The sequence below is a fragment of the Drosophila erecta genome, unplaced genomic scaffold (genome assembly GCF_003286155.1).
Source record: "Drosophila erecta strain 14021-0224.00,06,07 unplaced genomic scaffold, DereRS2 tig00000055-arrow-pilon, whole genome shotgun sequence".
Taxonomy (NCBI): Eukaryota; Metazoa; Arthropoda; class Insecta; order Diptera; family Drosophilidae; genus Drosophila; species Drosophila erecta.
Genome location: NW_020825200.1, coordinates 1635345 through 1656838, shown reverse-complemented (window position 1 = coordinate 1656838; position 21494 = coordinate 1635345). Strand labels below are relative to the sequence as shown.

The 21494-nt window shown below is 46.9% G+C and overlaps 6 protein-coding genes across 7 annotated transcripts; 2 read left to right on the top strand and 4 right to left on the bottom strand.

Annotated features, from left to right (window-relative positions):
* The first annotated feature begins 1244 nt into the window (after positions 1–1244).
* Positions 1245–3316, top strand: LOC6543218 (secretion-regulating guanine nucleotide exchange factor). Its single transcript, XM_001968260.3, has 4 exons — positions 1245–1534; positions 1978–2229; positions 2280–3055; positions 3114–3316. Exons 1-4 carry the CDS (start codon positions 1517–1519, stop codon positions 3202–3204), a joined length of 1137 nt encoding a protein of 378 aa, XP_001968296.1. The 5' UTR covers positions 1245–1516; the 3' UTR covers positions 3205–3316.
* Positions 3317–3864: 548 nt separating this feature from the next.
* Positions 3865–5574, top strand: LOC6542942 (putative cyclin-dependent serine/threonine-protein kinase DDB_G0272797/DDB_G0274007). 2 transcript variants are annotated; one of them, XM_026978876.1, is made up of 3 exons: positions 3865–4036; positions 4111–4454; positions 4731–5574. In XM_026978876.1, the coding sequence occupies exons 1-3, from the start codon at positions 3958–3960 to the stop codon at positions 5406–5408; spliced, it is 1101 nt and encodes a 366-aa protein (XP_026834677.1). In that variant the 5' UTR covers positions 3865–3957; the 3' UTR covers positions 5409–5574. The 2 variants fall into 2 exon arrangements, with proteins under 2 accessions (XP_026834677.1, XP_001968295.1); XM_001968259.3 differs by having other exon boundaries at positions 4111–4577.
* A 36-nt stretch (positions 5575–5610) lies between these two features.
* Positions 5611–6792, bottom strand: LOC6541956 (cyprosin). Its single transcript, XM_001968258.3, has one exon. It carries the CDS (start codon positions 6790–6792, stop codon positions 5611–5613), a length of 1182 nt encoding a protein of 393 aa, XP_001968294.1.
* Positions 6793–7068: 276 nt separating this feature from the next.
* Positions 7069–8319, bottom strand: LOC6541490 (lysosomal aspartic protease). The gene has a single exon (XM_001968257.2). It carries the CDS (start codon positions 8305–8307, stop codon positions 7069–7071), a length of 1239 nt encoding a protein of 412 aa, XP_001968293.1. The 5' UTR covers positions 8308–8319.
* Positions 8320–8571: 252 nt separating this feature from the next.
* Positions 8572–9936, bottom strand: LOC6542852 (lysosomal aspartic protease). The gene has a single exon (XM_001968256.2). It carries the CDS (start codon positions 9864–9866, stop codon positions 8652–8654), a length of 1215 nt encoding a protein of 404 aa, XP_001968292.1. The 5' UTR covers positions 9867–9936; the 3' UTR covers positions 8572–8651.
* Positions 9937–10430: 494 nt separating this feature from the next.
* Positions 10431–11690, bottom strand: LOC6541215 (aspartic proteinase A1). Its single transcript, XM_001968255.3, has one exon. It carries the CDS (start codon positions 11688–11690, stop codon positions 10431–10433), a length of 1260 nt encoding a protein of 419 aa, XP_001968291.1.
* Positions 11691–21494: the final 9804 nt, after the last annotated feature.

Below are 21494 nucleotides of genomic sequence, written 5' to 3'. Positions count from 1 at the left end.
TATAAGCCGTCATATTCGCGCCCAGAAACGGATAACAATTCATACTGGACTCGCAGAAGAGTGAGTTAGCCAAGGCGACTTTTGAATATCCTGCAAATGAAATTCCTATTCCATTTGCAACCTCTTCCTCTGGATTTTACTATTCTAATTCGACGGCGAACATGTTAATTCCCCCTGCTTTAATTGACTGCCATTGCAATTCAGAGCGATTTCCATTTCCATCGCCTTTGGCCACCTGCGATTGCATGTGGAGCAGCAGTCTTTTCTTCCACGGCTTTTCTTCGTTTGCGGGTATCAAGTGAAAATCATCAGTTTCATTTCTAGCGTTTAGGGGCGCCTCCCTTCGGCGTTCGCCGTGTGTGCCAGGCAATTTTTGAATTGCAAATGCGGACCACAGTGCATTCTTCACGTGAGAGGGGTTCGATTTCCAGGCGAGGAGGAGGAGGAGGTCCTGGCCACATCGCATGCCAGGCGAACGTTGCAGCTTTGTAATGTCCTGCTGTTAGCGCCAGTTGCCCATTTGTGTAGCTCTGATTTTCTAGCGCCGTGATTTCGGTGTAATTAAAACCAGCTCACCTGGGCGTGGGTGAATTCGAATGGGTTCGAAGCGATTATGAATAACTTTCATCAATATGATGCAGCGCTTTCGAAGCTTGGGGCAAATTTTAACTGATTTGATTTTTAAAATTTGATTAATGCCATTTCTTATATTATTTCTTTAACATTTTACCATTATACTAACCCACTGGAATGCAAATAATCCTAGGCAATCTCCACTTCGTTCCCCTTGCATTCTATTAACTCCCTACCACATTTTTCTTAGGCCAACTCACATTGTGGCTAACTAGTGTGGCTTACTTGGCCCAGCCCGACAATTAAAGCTTAATTAAAATTGCATGCTCTTTAACCTTCGCCCTGAACTTTTATTGCTTTTAATTAGAATATATTTATATGCGCTTGACACGATTTTCACGCCCGTCCGGCGGGATTATATAATCGTTATGGCCATACCAAATGAGACATTAAATGGAAGCAAAGTGTTATTAGTTGGGTCCTAGGAGGTCAACTGAGTTTTGCTTTAAATATTACTAAATATTGCTGAAAGCTTATAAACAAGATCAAGTAGTTCTCTAAATTTAAATTTTATATTGGCGGGAAATTAAATACAGTACACAAGTGTCTGTTATCCAGCAGAGTCATGTAAAAGCAACAGCTGTGCGCGCAGATCTGGCAACGCTGCCGCATTTGCATTGTTTACATTTTAGCATGCGACGCCGAAACTAATGAACGCGAAATATAAAAGTAATTCCAAAGCACAGCCAAGCCTCAGTTTTACATGAGCTGCCAGAGACAGAACAGCGCTTTCGGAGCCAACTGGTGGCCATCGAGGAGTCGGAACCATCGGACCAGCATTCGCATTCCTGGCGTGACTGCGGTGCATTAAATCACCACGAAAAACCCGGCGACGAACAGCAACCGGAAGTCGGCGCGAAACGAGCAACTGGTGGTCACAGGAATGGAGGTTTACGCCTGGGTAGGAGCCGCAGTACAAGCCTCGATGAGGAGCCGACCACTGGAATACCCTTGCAGAGAGCGAGTTGCACTGAGGTGGTAATAAATCCCATCTCCGTGCCACCTGTAGATCCAAGAACTAGAATCTTACTTAAAGTTAACTACTATCGCTCAAGTCCTCAAAACGATTGTTTTACCAAATTTGATATACTATTTAAGCACGCTTTTAAGTGTTTCTATATCTGAGAAGCCCAAAGTCTCAAATCCGTAGCTCAACATCTTGATATCTCATAGATACTCATGATACTCATGATGATTGACTGGAGTAGACCACAAACTGCTTTACTCTCTGCAAGGGTATGACAAGAAGGCATGACAGAGACATCGCCACGGTGCATTTGCATTGCAAATTAATGAGTGATTTCCTTGGCTGGGGTTCCCGCCCCCTTTTTCGCCATGTCTTAGGGTGCCAATTCTCACGGCCAGCTCGGCCTTGGCTTTGAGTCCGAATTGTGCATGACACCGCAACGGGTGGCCAAGTGCTCCTTCGCCCCCGCCCAAGTGCGCTTCATTCGCGGAGGTGGTGGTCACGTTCTCATCCTCGACACAAGCGGAAGGATTCATGCCTGCGGATGGAACAATCGCGGCCAACTGGGACTGGATTCCACGGAGGAGTGCCACAGCGAGTTCAAGATGATTCCTACGGAATACTTCGGGGTGAGGAACGGCGAAGATCGCATAATCTCGATCTAACAATTTGATTCCAGGAAGTTCCAGTGGAAACCATCAGCTGTGGCTGGGACATTTCGGGAGCCATCACGCTGACCAAGCGCCTGTTTGTCTGGGGCTCAAATGCCTTTCAGCAGCTGGGAATTTGCCAGCGCGGCTTTATTGCTGTGAGAAGACCCATGCCAGTAAAGCTTCCACGCGAGGAAGCCGCCCAGAGGATCAGCTTCGGCCTGCGCCACTGTGCCGTCCTCACGGAGGACAACAAGATCTACGTTTTCGGCCGACTTAGGATCATGGACCCTCCGCCCATGAAGCTGGATATCACGGCCACCTGCCTGCACCGCTGCAATACGGTGAAGATCCAGGCCCACAATCCCAACGAACTGCGGATAGTTTCCATTTCGAGCGGTCAGAACCACATGCTGCTCAAGTGCGCGGATCTAAGCGAATCGGGTGGAGGCAGCACGAAGAGAATCCTGACTCTGGGTGACAACAAGTTCGGCCAGTCCAACGCCTTTCAGTTTGAGGAGGATGTGCGCCAGTTGGCCGTGGGCTGGACCCACAATGCAGCTGTGCTCAAAAACAACGAGATCCTCGTGTGGGGTCGCAACTGCTACGGTCAGCTGGGCATGGGTTCGTTCAGCGAGCAGCAGGCCATACCCACGCCACTTCGGCTGAAGCTTCCTGAGCACCAGGGCCCTGCCAGAATTCACATGGGCGCCGAACACGGTCTACTGAGGACTACGGCAGGTCAGGTCTACACCTGGGGATGGAACGAGCATGGAAACTGCGGCAACAACAGCACCGAAAATGTGTAGGCACCTCAGGCCACAGAAATATATAGTCGCTTTCACATTTATTTACTTTTCCAGGTGCACCCCAACTCTGCTACAACTGCCACCAGTGAAATTGTGCGGCGCAGGAGCTGGATTTTGTTATGTGATCACGGAGCCCCTAAACTGATTTTTAGTTGCTAGTGATTTCTATCTGTTTAGCCTAAGACCCACTGTGACTTGTTCGTGTACGGCTTTGTTAACACCTTTTAAATAAAGATACTACTGTTACTGATCAAATGATATATTTTTAGAATGTTGCAAATGCTTCCATGTCAGTCAGCACTTTTTAAATTTGACTTAAGTGCTTATTTGGCGTTTAACAAGAATACATACATATGTACATATATAAGTGCTGAGCAAACGGTCACATTGTGGCACGCGGTTTTTGGGGCTTCCTGGATAATTGCCGATTATGAGTTGAATATTTGCAAACATAATCCTATGCTATATACTACTCTTATTTAACTAGCACACCTGAAACTTTTCTTTCACAACATTTAGACCAAACAAGTTCAAGCCACTTAGGGAAATCACAGTGTTGCAAAAAAAGTCCAGTGCTGCCCATCATCCTTATGTCAGATTCTTCTTCGCCGAGCACGTTTCCTTTCTCTTGCTTCATTTGCCAGAAGCTGGAATGCGTTGAGGTGCGGAGTACATAAGTTAATTGTTTACTGCGTAATCCAAGCCAGAATTCATAAACAAACTGTGAACTGGGCTGTGAATTGACTGGGCTCTTGCTCGATTGCCCAGGCTTTTCCATTGCTTTCATTCAGTGAGCTGCGGGACACAGTAGGCGAAGGTTGAACAATTTATGTAATTTAAGTCAGGCAGATTGGCTCGCTCCTCCAAATTCATAGTTTATGCTCCTACAAGTTGCGCGATGACCGAGAGTACCAGCAATAGGAGCCAACAGATATTCGATGACCTGGACGAGAATGAGACTTCGGCTGCCACTCAAGGTAAAACTTTCGTGTGAGCTTCAGGGTCAGATTGATGCTCATCATGCTACCATTCTGCCATTCTACCCCATTAGCCAACATATCCAGTCAGCTGGCCAACAAAATCTGGGCCGTAACGCCCAACGACGTCTGCCTGGGGCTCGTGGAGCCGCCCGAGCAGCCTGTGCCCAATTTTCCAACCGGATGCGGATCAGGAACGGGCTGTGAAATGGGATCTGTCAGCAAGCCAGCGGCCAGCGACAATGCCAGCATTTACGTAACCGAGGTGGAGCGGGTTCTCTACGAAGATAGCACCAGTTACCCGGAGAACGGCAGCCAGAACTACTTCAAGGCGGCCGAGAACTACTCCCTCTTCGGGGAGAGCTTCCTCGACTTCCCCAAGGACACGGCCAGCTGTTTCGCGGGCCTCAAACCGATGGTGAGTCAAGCTTGGAGTTCGCACCCGGGATACGAGCGATCCGCCAGGTCGGTGCCTCTATATGAAAGAAGACAAGCTTCTCCGGAACATGAAGGCGCTGCCTCGGGGTCCAACTTGTCGGGGGTAAGCTATGTGCAAGCTGGCGCGACTCTATTAAATAGTTCACGGGGTTTTCAAATCACCAATGATTTTGAAAAAGTTTTAGAACTGGGTGTTTTTAACCCACATCCTACGAATATTCTGTGCCTCTTGCTAAACGTTTATTTCATGTTTTAGAGCGGCTTTCAGCAACAACAGAGGCAGACTCCCCAGCATCAGCAGCAGCAGCATCAACAACATCAACAGCAGCAGCAACATCAGCAGCAGCAGCAACAGCATCGTCCACTTGGCAACGAAAATCACAACCGCAACTCGGTGAAAAATTTCAATGAGATACCATTTCCGCAGTTTTACCATCAGATGCAACACCAAGCGCCGCCACAACCGCAGCTGAATGCGCCCCACGGCCAGCAACATCTCCACGTGCCACAGAAGCCCCTGCATCATCAGCAGCAGCAGCAGCAGCAGGCGGCACCACCGCTACATCATCCCAGTGTCGGGGATCTGGCTGCATTGTCCCACGCCAATCCCAAGGACTTTGCTCTGCTCTACCAGCAGTTGATGGCGCGGAACCTGCGGCAAGCTCCGCAGCACAACCAGCAGCACTCGCAGCAGGCTGCCCCGCAGCAGCATCAGGCCCCTGGTGGTGCTGCTGCTCCAGCAGCCATGATCTACAAGAACCTGGAGTTTCAGCAGCAAGTGCAGCTGCGACAGTTGCAGCACTTGCAGCAGCAGCAGCAGCAACAACAGCAGCAGCAGCAACAGCCCCGCATGCCGCGTGCCATTTTTGGGGGCAACGGTGGTCAGCAAACGCCACAAAATGGAAAGGAACCTCCAGTAGGAACCCGCAAGTAACGGCCCGCCAAAAAGCTCGGGGGTTCGATTTCTCGATCGGACTTAACGCCCATTTATTTGACCAACTCTTACAATTAAATTTTTTTCTGTAATTACCACTTATACAAGAGGTAATATTTTTGTTTACCAAATTTTAGTCCGACCTTGGAACAGCAAGTAATGTAGATACAGTATTCATATTTTTTTTTCAAATAAAATGCATTTATACAGCCGGTGCTATGCCTATTCTCTTCCTGGCCCAGTCGAATTCCACATAGTTCTCCCGCAGGAAGACATCGCCGATTATCCAGTAGTCCAGGCCCCGCATGTCAATCAAGCCGGCGAAGCAAAAGTCCTGGTACACAATCACGTAGGTCTGTGGCTTCACGAAGAACTCCTTGCCAGCGATGTAAAACACCATGATCGGAAGTTGGTCAATGGAGTCACAGTCGACGGTGTACAGGTCATAGGTGGCATTGTGCTTGGCTCCGATGGCCTGGTTCAGGTAGAGGACGTCCATCACAGGACCCACGATCAGGGAGGTGCCCGTGTCCATGATGGCCTTGCAGCCCGAGTCGCAGCGCCTCGAACCCTTCCCATGGACCTCAATGCCGTCCATCCTGAAGGTCCAGTACTTGGCCTCGGTCACATTGGTGTAGGTCAAGGGGCCGTAGTACAGACTCGAGTTCGATCCACCGAGAATCATGGAGCCACCGTCGCTGGAGCCGCTCTTCAGGTGGAAAGAGAAGATCGGCTTCTCCACCAACTGTTGGTCAATCATTTGCTGGAATGGAGGCACCGATCGGGTCATGGAGAGCTGCTGGAAGGCGAGGCCAGCGATTCCATCGAAAACGGAACAGGAGTCGGAAATGTTGACCAATCCAATGCCTTGCTGCAGGATCTTCAGATCGCCGAAGCCAACATTGTCCGTGGCCACGATTCCCTTCACGGATCCCGAGCCGTAGGTGATGCTAAATGGAACTCCACTCGACCGAAAGGACTTGGACTTGGACTTTTGGAAGAACTTGTTGCCGCACTTCTTGATGCAGAATTCGCAATTGGAACTGGGCACCCAGAGGTCCGAGGATCCCGAGTCGAATTGCACGGTGAATGGCTGATCTCCGACCGATACAAGTCCGAAAAAGTTGGTATCGTAGGAATTTATCAGGGCTTCGGACAGCACGGCTCCCTTGCCGGACTCACTGGCCACTTGCACAGCATTCACCGTCCGGAGTGGCGTATATCCGTACTTCCTTCGCAGGGCGTTGCGGAATTGCAGGTGCAGATGGGGTTGCGGAAGCTTGTGGTGGCGGTGGGATCGTCTTTGCAGTCGAAACCTGTGGACTTTCCTGCCCTCCACAAGCACGATCAGGCAGAACAGTAGGGTAATCACACTTATATTCATGGTGGCTCACTGGTGGGTTCCTGCTCAGTACGCCCCATTTATAGTTTCATCGCGGGGATTTATCTGGCTCATACTTATTTGGAATCACACGTAATGTGGGTTAAAACGCGAGTCTTGCGGGAATATGTGATTTATAGAGGAAACTCAGTGAAACGCAAATTAAATAAGTAATGGGTGTAGCTCTAGTTTTTAAAAGGGGTGTTATTTATTAAAGTGAGTAGGTAATACAGAGAATACATTGTTAAAGAACTTGCTGGAATAGATAGGTGGAATGACCTAATGAACTGCTGGTGCCAGTCCAATGAGCTTGTAGACAGTATCGTAGACCGTATAGTAGGCGCCCAGGAAGATCTCGCCCAGAATCAGCAGGTTGTTGCCTTTCATGCTGGTGAATCCCGAGACGCAAGTGTTCCCGTAACGCAGCACATAGTCGCTGAACTTCAAGGGGAACTTCCGGCGGGCAATGGTGAGGACTACGTCCGGCAGCTCGCTGACCGTGGAGCAATTTACTTGGTAGACGCCATTCGAAGGGGTTGCGTCGAGAACGCCCAATATTTGGTTGATGGCAGCTAGGACTGGCTCAGGCACCACAATTAGGGAAGTGCCCACATCGAGTATGGCCTCGCAGTTCTCACAAAACTGAAACCCATTCACCGTGGCGCTCGTCATCGTAAATTGCCAATATCCTGCGCTGGAAACGGGCACATAGGTCAAGCAGCCACTGTACAGACCCGAATCGGTGCCTCCCAGGATCAGCTCCCCGCCGTGAGTGGCATCTGTGCCATTTCTATTCAAGTAGATGGAGAACACAGCTCGGCTTATTAGGCCTTCGGCCACCAAGTTGTAGAAGGGTGGCGTGATACCGCCCATGGCTATGCTGGAGAACCCCAATCCCACAATCCCAACGAACTCGGACTTCAGGAAGGCGGTATCTGGTGCATAGTTGATTTCGGCGAAGATCTGATTCTTAATGGAGTATCCGCCGAAGTTCACCGTGTCCTGCGACTGAAAGCCGGAGAGTGCTATGGGTCCATCCTCCGAATTGGAGCCATATGCAATGCTGAATGTGGAGTTGATAGCCCTGTAGGTAGTCGAAGCACTTGAGTTGTACTTGATGCGATTGGCACAGGGTGCCACCGAGTCCGGACACTTGGACGAAAGCACCCAGAGATTCGCCGAGCCCGTGTCGATCAGCACCTGCATAGCCTGGGGCGGATTGCCGAATCCCAGCGTTGTGTAGTACTCCGTGTTGTAGCGATTTTCCAGTGTGGCGACTCGGGATCCTGTGCCTTGTGACTTTGTGTCCTGCTTCGTGGTGGCCTGTGTATCATCCGCCTTCAACTTGTGCTTGATGGACAGCGTCTTCAGTTCGTTCTTTATGTTCTCCTCGATGGGCTCGGGATTCTTGTGCAATCCGAGCTTAACGCGCTTCCTGGCCTCCACTTCAAAGGCCCAGACGGCCAAGACTGTTAGCCAGAACAGCAATAGCTGGAAACGGCTCCATCTGTCCCTCATGGTCCGAGATTCTGATTGCCAATTGAGGCCTACTGGGTCACGTATTTATAGCTCTGCATGTGGGCAGCGCTTCGTTCTCTGATAAGGCCACCTATTCCGCAGCTGGCTTAATTTTCACACCACTTAGCCAAGAATTTCTCACGTGATAACGCGGAGCATTCCATCGAACACATTTCGGGGTGTTGACAATCATGTAGTACACAGTGGCACCAAAATATTGGCTTGGCCAAATTATACGCCCTTTGAAAGGCTTAAAGCAGTTAATCAATAGAAGGGCATTTATTTTTTACATTTTTGGAAGCATGGTAAAGCTAGAAACCTTTGTTGGTTCGGTCCAAGCCAATCTAAGCCAGGCTGGCGAAACCCACGCGGTTCTGACCGAAATCAAACTCGGAGTAGTACTGGCCCAGGAAGACGTCGCCCAGGATCCAGAATCCCGTTCCGATGTCGGTGAAGGTGGACATGCAGGTGGTGAGGTTGCCATAGGTGTAGCTTTGGATGTAAACCGAGGGGGGCAGGTAGAAGTCGGTGCCACCGATGTTGAGGGTCAGCACGGGCAGGGAGGAGGCAGTGGAGCAGGGCACGTAGTAGTCGCCCGCGACGAGAACGCCTCCAATGAGGTTGTTCAGCTGGATGTAGGCTGCCGAGGGAACGGCGATCAGGGAGGTGCCAGTGTCGGCGATTGCCTGGCAGCCGCTCGAGATCAGCGTTCCGTTCCAGGTGATGTTGTTCACAGCGAACTGCCAGTAGCCCTGCTGGGTGACGGGTGTGTAGGTCATCTCGCCAGCGATGAGGTTCTGGTCGGTGCCGCCCAGGGTCAGCTGGCCACCCTCCACGGCGGAGCCGTTCCGGGCCAGGTAGAAGCCGAAGACAGGCTCGTCGATGAGGCCTTCCTCGTAGAGATTGTAGAACGGCGGCACCACGAAGTCCTCGGCGATCTGCTGGTAGCCCATGCCCAGGATGCCGTCGAACGCCACGTCGGTGAAGCTGGCACCCGGCTGGGAAACCGCCTCTCCGAAGGTCTGGTTTAGAATGGCCAGGCCGTTGATGGTCACCGTATCCATGGCCAGATAGCCGGAGACGCTGCCAGTGCCGTACTGGATGGAGAAGTTCTGCCCGCTGGCCACGAAGGTGGAGGACGCACTGGAGTTGTACTGGCTGTGCTGCTGGCAGGCCACGTCCGTGGCCAGGCACTGGGCGGAGGGCACCCACAGGTTCGCCGAGCCCGTGTCGAAGACCACCTTGAACAGCTGCTCCGGGGTGCCAATGCCAATCAGGCCGTAGTAGTACATGTTCATCGAGTTGCCCAGCTCCTCGGACGTGTAGTCATCCGAGGTCTGGCTGGGATAGTCGTAGCCGTAGTCGGGCTGCATGTAAATGGGCACTCCGTAGTCGTAAATGATATCGTTCTGCTGGTGGTACTTCTGCCTCAGGGCCTGGATGGCCTGCTTGCGATGCTGCCGGGTGTGCTTGTGATCCCGGTTCCTGTGGATCTTGATGCGGTGCATCTCGGCACTGACCAGCGCCACGATGGTCAACAGCACCAGCCACTTCAGCATTGCGATTTATTGAGTAACCTGAACGTTCCTAACGAGAGATATTGTGCTGCCCTCTTTATCGTCTGGGGCTGGACTGAAGAAAAACATCAGACAGCGCCTTTTATATGGTCGGTGATAAGTCCAAAACTGTCCCACAGAAGATATCAAGCTTGATCGATGGTCCTTATCCATCTTGGCCTTGTTTACACGGCTTGCGGTCGTGCAGAATTGGAGAAACAATGCGCACCGGCATTTGGATTCGGCATTTGGGATTTTCGATCAACTTCGCCTGAAATCGCCCAATTTTCCATTTTCGATGGAACTGCCTGGGAAGTAATTGCACATTTGGCACCCAATTGATAACAAACTAAGTGTGCTGTAAACAAATCGCGTGTGGCGCGTATCTTGTTTATCACCTTTTACAGACGAGCTTCGATTTCGAGGTTCCCAACACCATTTTATTTATTTGGACAATGGAAATAAATGACTGAATCTGCTATATTAGGTATCAACAATCACCAATCTAGAAAAATATCTTGGGAAATAATTGCTGTAAATATATGTAGATGGAAGATCCACCTTGGCCTAAACCTTGGGAGCCATGCCAACTAAATTGAGGCCGAAATCGAACAGAGTGAAGATGGCTCCAAAGAACACATCGCCGAACACCCACATGCTGTTCAAATCTTCGCCATCATCCATCATGGCTTGGGTGCCATTGCAGTCGGAGAGACTGGAAAACCCGGATACGCAGGTTCCACTGTAGTTGAGAATGTAGTCGGACGGGGTGAGAGTGAAGTCCTTCCATCCGATATTAAGGACGACGTTCGGCAGACTGGACACCTTGCTGCAGTCGATGATATAGACTCCGTTTTTCTTGTCGGCTTCCTTAAGGCCCAGTTTTTTGTTTATGATTTTTAGAGCAGGACACGGCACAATTATCAAGGAGGTGCCCACGTCGAAGATGGCCTGGCAGTTGGAGCAGAGATTCTTGGACCCAATCCCAACTCGGCCCACCGTGATCTGCCAAAAGGCCACTTTGGATAGGGGCACATATGTCAGGCAGCCCTGGTAGAGAGTGGGATCCGAGCCCCCGAGCAGCAAGAAGCCTCCATTACTCGCATCCGAGGCGTTCCGGTTGACGTAGAGGGAGAAGACGGGTTCGTCGATGAGTCCCTGATCCCACATGTTTTCCAGGGGGGTCTTCACTCCACCCAGCGCGATCTGAACGAGTCCAAGCCCAAGGATGCCATCGTAATTCGACTGTTGGCACATGGCTGCAGGAGCCGAGTTGATTTCGGCAAAGGTCTGATTCTCGAGGGACAGATCTCCCAGGGTGAAGGTGTCCGTGGAGAGGAATCCCTTTAGCACGTCCTGCGATGCGTACTGTATCTCGAAGGCAGTTCCATTGGCCTGATAAGTTTGCGACTCACTGGAGCTGTAGCCACTGTGCCCCGAACAGGACTCAGTCACAAACTTCGAGGAGTAGACCAGCAGATTCGCCGAGGCGGTGTCCATCAGCAGGGTCACCTGCTGCGCCTCCGGCGACCCGAAACTGCCCGTAACGTAGTACTCGGTGTTGTGGGAATTGAACAGGTTATCCCTTGCCACGGATGTGTCCGATGCAGATGCCGAGGATATCACCAGCTCGTTGGTCGTGCTCAGTTTTTCCTTGAGTCTCAGCTTCTGGCTGGGAAAACTCTCCATCACTTTGCTGTGGTTCGTTTCCCTGTGCAGCTTCAGTTGCACGGACTTTTGCCATCTTCTGGACTCCACCAGGCTTTGGGTCAGGCCCCAAATCAGCACTAAGGTCAGTGCCAGTTCGAGCTTCTGCGCAGACTGCATCGTTCGGCGGCTGCACTTGGCCCTAGATCGAAAAGGTCACGTATATATGGAGAACTTCGCTCGAATTCCATTATAATCGGGTTAGCTTGAGGTATTTTCGGCTTGCAGCTCGATTGAATATACGTAATTGAATACGTTTGCCACGTGGCCGGATGTGGATTTTTTTACGTGATTTAGCAATTTTATTATTTCTGCACATTGGTTGAGCAAATTAGTTAAAATTAGCTTCAAATTAGTTAATTAATTTGTTTCATCCGGTTGTGCGCTGCTAAAGCGCCACCTAGGCGGCAGGCAGCCCAAGCTGTTGCTGTAGAGGTCGCTGTAGAAAGTCTACGTAAAATGTAGTTCTACACGACAGTTTACTGGTTCCGAAACTCGCCGATGTGCGGCGCTTCGAAAGTCTTGTAATGATTTCCCGCTCATCGTTTAAATTTTAACCGGAAACGGAAGTTTAATTTTATTTCTTAAAAAGCTCATTTTTGAACTTCCATTTCTTAGTTGATAATTATATATAAAATTTTAAGAATTTATATATAAGAATATTTAAGAATTATATATAAAAATTATAAGAATTTATTAACCTATTAACCTTTCAATACATTTGTACTAATGTTTAACTCACTGCTTTCCGCAATAACATTAATTAAATCACTCTAGCACTCCATCGATAAAATCAATGGTTAAAACAAAAAGTTTTCAACTGAATGAGCAAGGAAGTGCCACATCCTTTCGCTGACTTTCGAGTTGACCCAAGCCCCTAGAAAACTGGCACTCAAATCCTTTCCCCCCGCCAATAATGAATGCAAACGAAAGTGATTGCAAAAGTTTCTCGAGTCGCCCGACCGCCCGACCACGCCTCATTTGCTCACCGAAATAAGCCAAGTTTTATTTGCTAATTGCAGCAAAAGTGTAGCCAAAGCAGGGTTTCTGCCCACAGCCCGCAAGTCGGGAAAAACTTCGATTCCATTTGAGTTCCTTCGACTATTTCTATCACTATTTATTGCAAAAACAGCCTTCGGCGGTTACAAAGATTCCAGAAATATTCTAAAAACAAAAAGAGGCTTCAGACCATTAAGTACTCTTTCCTTGTTCAATAGAAAAGTTCTATAAAATAAAATAATTTATGAAAATAAATGATAAGCCGAATGAAGTCTTTGGTTGTTTTAAAATCTAGCAGCAAACGTAATTCGCCAAAATGCGGAAAAAGAGCCTTCCTTGCGGGGTTTCGGGTGGTGAAAGTTGACTGCCAACGTTTTTCCGCAAATTTCTTTGCAAGTTTTTCCGCCATCCTCACATGAGTAAGTTTGGGGTGTGAGGAGCCGTGTTGTAATTGAATTTGCGTCAAGTTCCATTAAGTGGCGTAAACTTTTGGCCTCTGGAATTGAACTTGGCTCACCGCATGTGCATTTTTCATATGTTTATCGCACAGTTGCGATACATTTTCCGCTTTTCCTCAGTTCGATTCCTTTCGATTCCGTTTGACGACAAGTTTCGACGGGGAAGGCCAAAAAGTGAAAAGAAAGGAAAATATGGGAGAGAAAAGAAAAGAAAAGCCAAGATAAGTCTGGGCTGTCAGTCACAGGGTCGCATATGTGCGGTTATCAATGAAGCATTAAATTGTTTCTGGCATTTTACAATGGCATCTCATCTGCCGAAAAACCCAAAACCCCTACTTTTCATTTGGGACCCTTGTAAATCACATGAAAATCAGGGCCAGTCCTTCGCCATCACTATAATCAACTAAACGCTACTGATTTCGTATGCAGGACCACAAAGTGGAGTCTACTTCGAGCGGAGTCCACTTTGCAGGTTTAATTTAGCATGTCGAATTTATGCATTTTATTTCGCCAAATGCATTAAATTGTTAATGTCTGCCGTTTTGCTCGGATCAGGGAATGGGTCACGGGTTCTCCCATCCCAAACCCGGTGTTTTGGGGTCACAGCTGCTGCTTGCTGCGTGATTCGACATCAAATATTAAGAATGTCTGCGTCAGCTGGTGACATCTTTTTACGCCACACTTGCCACTCGCTTTTTATATTTTATCACTTAGCACCCTCTTGCCGCAGTCTTAGACTCAGATGTGTGCCACAACAACTTTTCAAGTAACATCAAATTCGATTCGATATATGGGGTAAAAATCGATCAAGTGCTTGCAAGGAAAAGTATCCTAGAGATGCAGTTGTCAATTTAAACAAGATAGAGAGCTATAGTCGAGTTCCCCGACTATCAGATACCCGTTACTCAGCTAGTGGAAGTGCAAACGAGAAAATTCAACATTTTGTGATATATCGGTGGAAATTGGGAATAAAATAATAAAATTAAAAAAACTTAAACATTTTTTGAAAGTGTGGGCGTTTTTTGCAAATCTATAAAAGTTTACAAGATAGATAAAAAAGTAAAAACATACCACAATATTTTTAAAAAGTATACAGTTTTGTGCGGTTTGTGGGTTTAATAAAAATATTATATTTTTATCATTCTGTATAGTTTCTTTTAAAGCATGGTAGCCATGTTTTCCCATTCAATAGTTACGTGTTTGTAGGGCCAAAAAAAAATATTAGAATTTTACCTGTTAATCGTCATTATCTCCCAAGCCCTCCCCATAGAAAAATCTATCAAAAAGCCAATTGTCGGCTCGCATTCCATGCCATTTCATTCAATTCTCAGTCCAATTAAACGATTCACCCAAAGGCGGAATATGTTTATGCAAAACAATTTATCAACTTGTCAACATATTAAATGAAGCTGGGTTAAAGACTTGGCTGGTGATTTGCTCACCGCCGAAGCCCCACCCCAAGAACCACCTCACCCCATTGGAGCCAACCCATCCAATCCATCCCCTTCAATCCGTCAATTCAATGGCGAAACTCCAATAATATGCCAACTGCCAATATTGCGTATACGTAGCGTTGTGCGTCCATTGTTCCCGAACCGAAATGTTTTGCTAGCTGGGATTTGTTTAGCAGTAAGCGGAAATAGTTGTAGGCCAATGCGATGTGGGTGTGAACTTGGGGGGCATGTTGTATATGTTGTTGAAGTTTATATGCAGGATAAACTGTTCAGCCAACTGACGTACACAGCATGTCCAGATTTCAGCAGACAGGAAGGGGAAGTGGGAAAGGGGCCAGTCTGCCATAAAAGCAAATAACTGTCGTGTGTGTGCACTTGGGTATGTGTTTTAGTTAACTGAACTATGTAGTTGCTGTAGTGTCTGGGCCTCGACACACGCAGTACAGCTCGCATGCATATAGAGACATATATATCTCCTAATATGTTTGTCCATCAATTGTCCTGTCCAAACTGCTCCCGAACTGAGCTCAAAGCCAGTGCAAACATGCTGGAATCCATATCCTTGCCTGCTCTGCGGTCGGGGTCAAGTCAACATTTCCGTTCCGAGTCAGTTAATAAATATTTTTATGCCACGTCAACGAGCAGAGTAAATACGGCGTAAAAAAGACGTCGTCGCACTTTATCTGCATGGTAAGTACATTTCGAAACGATCTTTGTTCGAGCTGAGCAGCTGTTGCATTTCTCCCAAGTTGTGTTTATTTACATGTTTGTGGCCGAGACGAGGTCCACGCCTTTTGAGCCAAGTTATATGTAGTGCTTTCATTATTGGGGCCTAAGCAGTGGCCAATATTGTGGATAAACAGGGCCAGCATTGAATGGAAATCCCAATTAATTGGAGAAAGGAGATTGGGCCTTACTTTGCGATAAGCAAAATGAGATTGAAAAGGAGCACATAGAGCTATGTGCTTTTAAATGCCCTGTCAGCCGTAAAAACTTGAAAAGTATTCGTTATTTAAGGCCCATTTTCCTAAGGACTGTGTCGCTCTCAACTATCTAGGTCAATTTAAAGTCTAGCGGGAAAAGTTTTTAAATTGGCTGCATTTGCATGGCCCATAACACAAAACACGCCCTCTCAATAAACTGGAGAGCCGCAAGTCAAACCAGCCGAATCGAAAGCTCTCTGGAGTGAAATAACTCAGGCCACGATGACCCCCAACTTCTCGGTTATCCCCAAAATGGAAATGCCACCGGAAAATCTCTGAACACATGTTTGGCAAAGGTGGGAGTGGCACGCCTCCGTACAAGGATTTTCCGAGGCTAAAAGCGGGAGGGAGCCGTCTATTAAGGTTTGACATTAGCATGAAAAACGCATTTTTCTTCGAGCGCAAACAATGAAGAAAAGTTCGGGATGGAAAATGGCAGGGAAAAGGGAAAATGCTTTAAATAACTTTTCGGCAAAGTTGCCATTCTTATAAAGGTGACAAAGGCATTCGATTCCCAGATTTCGATATCGTTACGCCTCTGATTGAATCAAATTGTTGGAATTTATTCCTGGCCCACCACCACCCACCACCCACCACCCAATAAAGTTTATTGTGTTTCTCTTTTGGCATATTTATGCAATTGAATTGTTTACATTGAAATAACGATTCCGAAGGGTTCCAAAGTTTGGGAGTTCCTGCATGTGCTATTGGCAGCTTAAAAGCTTTTTCCAACCATCAATTTTGCAGAGTTTGCCGACATCCAAAAGTCAGGCGACATTGATGAATTCGAGTTCAATGGAGGCGATATTTTGGTTGGCAAATTGCGACATATAGGAGCAGAAGTACTTAAATACTTGTGATGCAATATCTGCGTTTCCAAAGGCAGCTAAATGGATTCCCCTTGTCAATTCCCAAATATTAATTTTTAATGTTTCCCCGGATTAAAGAAACGCGTCTGCCGCCCTCTGATAAGCGGTAATCAAAGCTTAACCCACAGACTTGGCCAAACTCATGCGAAATCCTTATCAAATCCCAGCCAAGAACAAAGGCCACAGTGATGCAAAAAGTTGCCTCGTCTCGGGCTGATAGAAACTTTTAGCCAGCAACTCGCTTTTGGCCCATTGACAAAAGTTGACATATGCAAAAATAGGGAAAACGAGAGCCAAAAAATATATACAGAAATTATCAGCACATTTATCTCGGGGGAAGAAGACCGAGCAGCGGCAAAACGAAGCTGGAATGAAAAGTTTTGATTTATTTTTAAGCGCAAAGTTTTTGCCTGTCACAAAGATTTTGACAAGGGTGTGTGCCACCGAGACTCTCGAAAGAAACTGACTGAAATCGATGCAGAAAATGCTAAATCAAATCGCACAAACGGACGAGACCTCCACTTCTCCCTGGAGAAACAGCGGTCCAAACGAAGCCAATTGGCGAAGGAGTGACACTGGGACTCTTCCGTCCAACTTTTACTTTTCCTTCTGCCCAGATTAGAGCAGCTTAAGGCCTATTAACGACCAAGTGACAAAGTCGCCTTCTGTTTTTAATTGCGGACAGCTGCAGTGTTGGGTGCAATCAAGCTGAAAATGAGCTGGGAATTCCAGGGCTTTGTTCCTAAGTCTTAGCCGAGTTAACAGCTTACAGACTCGCGACCTTAAAGGTGGTTGCTTACAAATTATTCATTCTAAATGTAACCTGCTCATTTCTTTGTTACCTTAAATTAATGTTTAAATGAAAATGTTTGCAGCAGTGCTATTTTAGGCAATCCTCTTTACCTTTTGCCCGCCCTCCAGTTTGACAGGCAATTTAAGCGCAATTTAATTTGCCATTTGTTAATGACAAAGCTGGCTAAAAACCAACAAAAACTGCAGCCACCGACGGGGCAAAAAGGGAGAAGTCCAAACTAAAAGCATTTCGCGCACTTGCTAACTAAAAGTGCTGAAAGGGGAAATTCAGGGGCAGAGTGTCTGCAGTGTCACTTGAAGTGTTGCAGTCGCCGCGCTGACAACGAAAATAAAAATTTGCCATTTTTTGCAGGAGGCCAAAAGTCTCAGGGACTCAGGGAGCCCGCAAAGACCGTCGGACAATAAACACATGTTTCAGTTTGTAAAACGCGGGGCCGTAAAGTTGGCGAGACGCTCCCAGAATCTCCGCCCGCCCCTCACCGAGCTACCTTCCGCAAAAGATACATTTGGAAAGCCATCTTTCGGATGCCCTCACCATACGCACAGTGCTGGCTGTGGGACTAACCAAGTCTGTGATCAGAGCATTGAGGTTTTGAATGCTTTAACCTCGCAGATGCTTCTGCACTTGATGGATAGTTAGGAACCCCTTCTTCCAGGGTATACTCGTACGAAGAGAAGCGAGATTCGGTGCGAGGGTAGCCGAAAAGTATCTTCGCAGTTCAGCTGTTGTGTATTTTCTCTGATTGTGTGCGAGCACATGGCCTTTTTATTTTATGGTTCGAGAGTGTGTGCGATGTTTAGCACGCATTTCCCTCGCAGATCCTTTACTTTTGCAGAGGAGATTACATTTGACAATGGGGAACATGTGGTACTCACGGACGTTTGTGGAGAAGATAATGGCTAGGTAAGCCGTGTGAAATTGAACTGTGTCAGTGTCACAACAGAAATCGAATTCACAAAGGCGTTTTGTGAAAATGTTTTTGGATTTAGGTGCTAGGGCAGGATTATTGCGAAGCGCATGTGGAGGTCGACCTGGCCGAACGAAGGGAGTACACATGGCGGGTATTTTTAGTGCGCACTGTAAGTAGTTGTGTCTGCAATTCTCGCAGTGTCTGTGGGCCATAAACTCCGCTGGCTAATTATGGCCACTAATGAGCTTGAAATGGCACTTACCAGAAACAGTGTGTATTTAGATATTTGAATGCGCCATAAGGGCAAAACAAACAAGGGGGAGAAAACTGTCTTACAAATACCGCAGGCAATATTTATGGGCGGCAGCAAGTGTGAAAATGTAAAACACTAATTCAAATTAAAGTGGCCAAATCTGCGGCCCAACAATTGCCGTTCAGCAAAATTAGCGAGGAGTTTAAAAAAGCGGGAAGAAAATAAAGGAAGTGGGGAGCGCTGAGCACAGTACTTACCACTTAAGGTGGTCCAGTTACATAAATATATATAGAAACGTCTGTAGTATATAGTGCACTTCTTATTCAGTGATCACTGTGCCCAAAGACCGAGTGTCTACCCAATATCATTGAGTTGTCCGCCTGCCTGCGTTCTGGGCTGCTCTGTTTTCCCTGGTTATTAAAATATAGCAAACAGGAGATCGGGTCCGAGTTCGAGTCCGCCCCTGTCTGCATTGTAAATTTTAATTATTTCCTACAAATGATGATTAAATTGGCCGCAGGCAACCAGCAGCCCGATATTAAATCAATAAATACAAAAATGCCGGCATGTGGGAATCCCCGCAGCCCGCAGACCCTGGATGCCATGCCCTTCCCCTCTGTTGGCCACGTTTAAATGGCAATATGTAAGGACGGCAGAGACAGTGATGACAGTTTACCGGTTTACAGTTCATTATATTGCATAAATTGACTTTATATCGGGGCGCACTAGGCACAATATTAACAAACAGCTACAGTAACAACAACGAGGACGAAAATGAAATGCCAGCAATTTGCTGCCAACTGAAAATGAAATGTGCAAAAAGACAACACGGGGCAAAAGCTTAAAATGGACAAAAAGCCAACAGGTAAGGCAGATCAGCGTAGTTAAAAAATAACTATTGGAAAAAGACAGTAGTAGTAGATGCTGAGGTAGCCGATAAATAAATGCAAAGCATTTAACGCGGATTGGCTTACTTATGCAACTGATTTAATTGGCAATTGACAATTGAGTAAATATTAAAACATATTAATTGCTTGGGCCTGCAAAAAATACCCGTATACTTAGATAAAAACGCGTCTAATTTTTTCCGGCTGCAAAAATATAAATCACAAATAGGATATGAAATATCAGAAAAAATACGATTAATAGCGGAAAATACACGAGTATCCCCTATGCATCTGCCCGTTTCAAAGCCAATAAAAGTAAGCCCAAAAACCTCCGCTTCGAGGTATGAACAATTGGATGTACTTAGCATAGAATAACAATTTAACAAGCATTACTCGACCAGCACGTAAATGGCTACTTGAAGGACTTTCTTCGCCCAGACTTTCCCTTCCCTCGCGTGAAAATCTGAGCTGCAGTCATTGAGGCTTTTGTTCAGGTGACGAAATGCGACTGAAAACTACGTGAGTTGCCTGCCAAAAGCCACAAAATGAAGGCGAAAATGCGAGAGGGAAAAGTTAAAAAAACCATGGCAAAATCGGAAAACGAATACCCGAAAATCCAAAGTAAATCGGGGGTGGCACATTAAGGGCAAATCCCCAAGCGGGGATCTTGGGCCCGAAAGCCAGACAACAATGCCCAGGCCGAAGGTAAATGCAATCAATACGCGCAGACGGCACATAGCAGGTATTACGTATTATGTATTATGTATTATGTACCATCCCATGTGCCATCCCACAGCCCCAAAAAACCGAGTGAGTGCCATGAGGAATCAACGCCGGGCGTAATCTATTAAATTATCCTAATTTCATCACGCACCAAATCCCTTTAGCCGTGAGCCTTCGTCCTGCGTCCTGCGTCCTTTGGCTCTGCGGCGTCTGGCTCGTCTGGTTTGTCTGGAAAACAATAAAAATTTGCATAATATCGGTATAATATTTTAGCATTATGGGTGCCCCACGAAAGGTGCAGAGGTGTCGAGTATTATGGCAAGATTTTTCCGTTTCAACTTTTTAGGTATCTTTTTAGAATGTGTGCGCGGCAACACATGTTAGCAACATTTTTTCTGGACACTTTTGGTTAAGTAACTGCACTAAGCGAATTTATCTTCGCCATTTCGTCGGTCTATTTTCCCGGCCCTGTTCTTTGCAGCTCGTTTGAAAAATCCACACTAATTACTTGTCTAATTACTGGGATTTTTTCCCGCCAGCCCAAGTAGATGCAATTTGTTTCGCCAAAATCTCATTTTAAAAATAGCCAAGTCAGAGAAAGTCAGAAAAGGGCTAAAAACGAAATGCTTAAATGCCAAGCTGAAATGCTAATGCATGCGAAAAGCCGGAGAGAAAAAAGTTGAGTTGGATTAATGAAATGTGCATGAAATGAATGTTTTAAATAGGTCTGTATGGGAATCCCTCTACCACACATTATTCCACATCCGATTTGAGCACCATCTCAGCCAACTAAAAGCAAATTTCTAATCAATAGTGCCCCAGAACTCTTCCCAACCAAATTGGGATTAGGCAATCTTGGAGATTGCTGATTGTTTGCCTTGCATAAATCTACAAAAATAAGCAACGACATTATTTGGCTGGGCGAAGGACTTGGCTCACACTCAAATAGCAGGCCATAATTTATCATAACTAACTCCGGAGGCGATGCTCATTTGTCAAGTCCAGCGAAGTACAATGAACTCCGAATGGCGAAATGGTCGCCAAAAAAAGTATATTTTAGATCTCAAAATGTTCTTAGGCAAAGTGAAGGAGGAAGTGGGGGCTCCAGCATATGTGAGCCCGTTTGCGGTTGAGCTTTGATGGACAATTTTCCTGGATGCGGCAGATTCAAGCGTAAAATGAAAGGAAATTGAATGCGGACCAATTGAATCGAGGACTGCCCGAGGCCAAGGAATAAGCCCAGGAATGGGAATGGGAATCTATCTTGCAGCTCTATTTGTGGCTCAGCTATGGTGTCTTCTGCTTCGTTTAACTTGCCCCCAAGTATGCAACAACTTTCGCAGCAAGTGGCACTCAATGAGTGCAATCAAATATTCAGGGCGGTGGCTGGTGGCCAACTTTGCGACTTGCCACGCCTTGATGCATAATTAAAATCCATTAAATGAATTTCCTACTCGCCTTTCTGCTGTTGCTGTTGCTGTTGCGAACTTTTTCCAGGCCAAGTTATTCCCATTTCGCCTGAATCCGACCACTTCCTTGGCCCATTAATTTCCCATTTTGACATTTACACAATC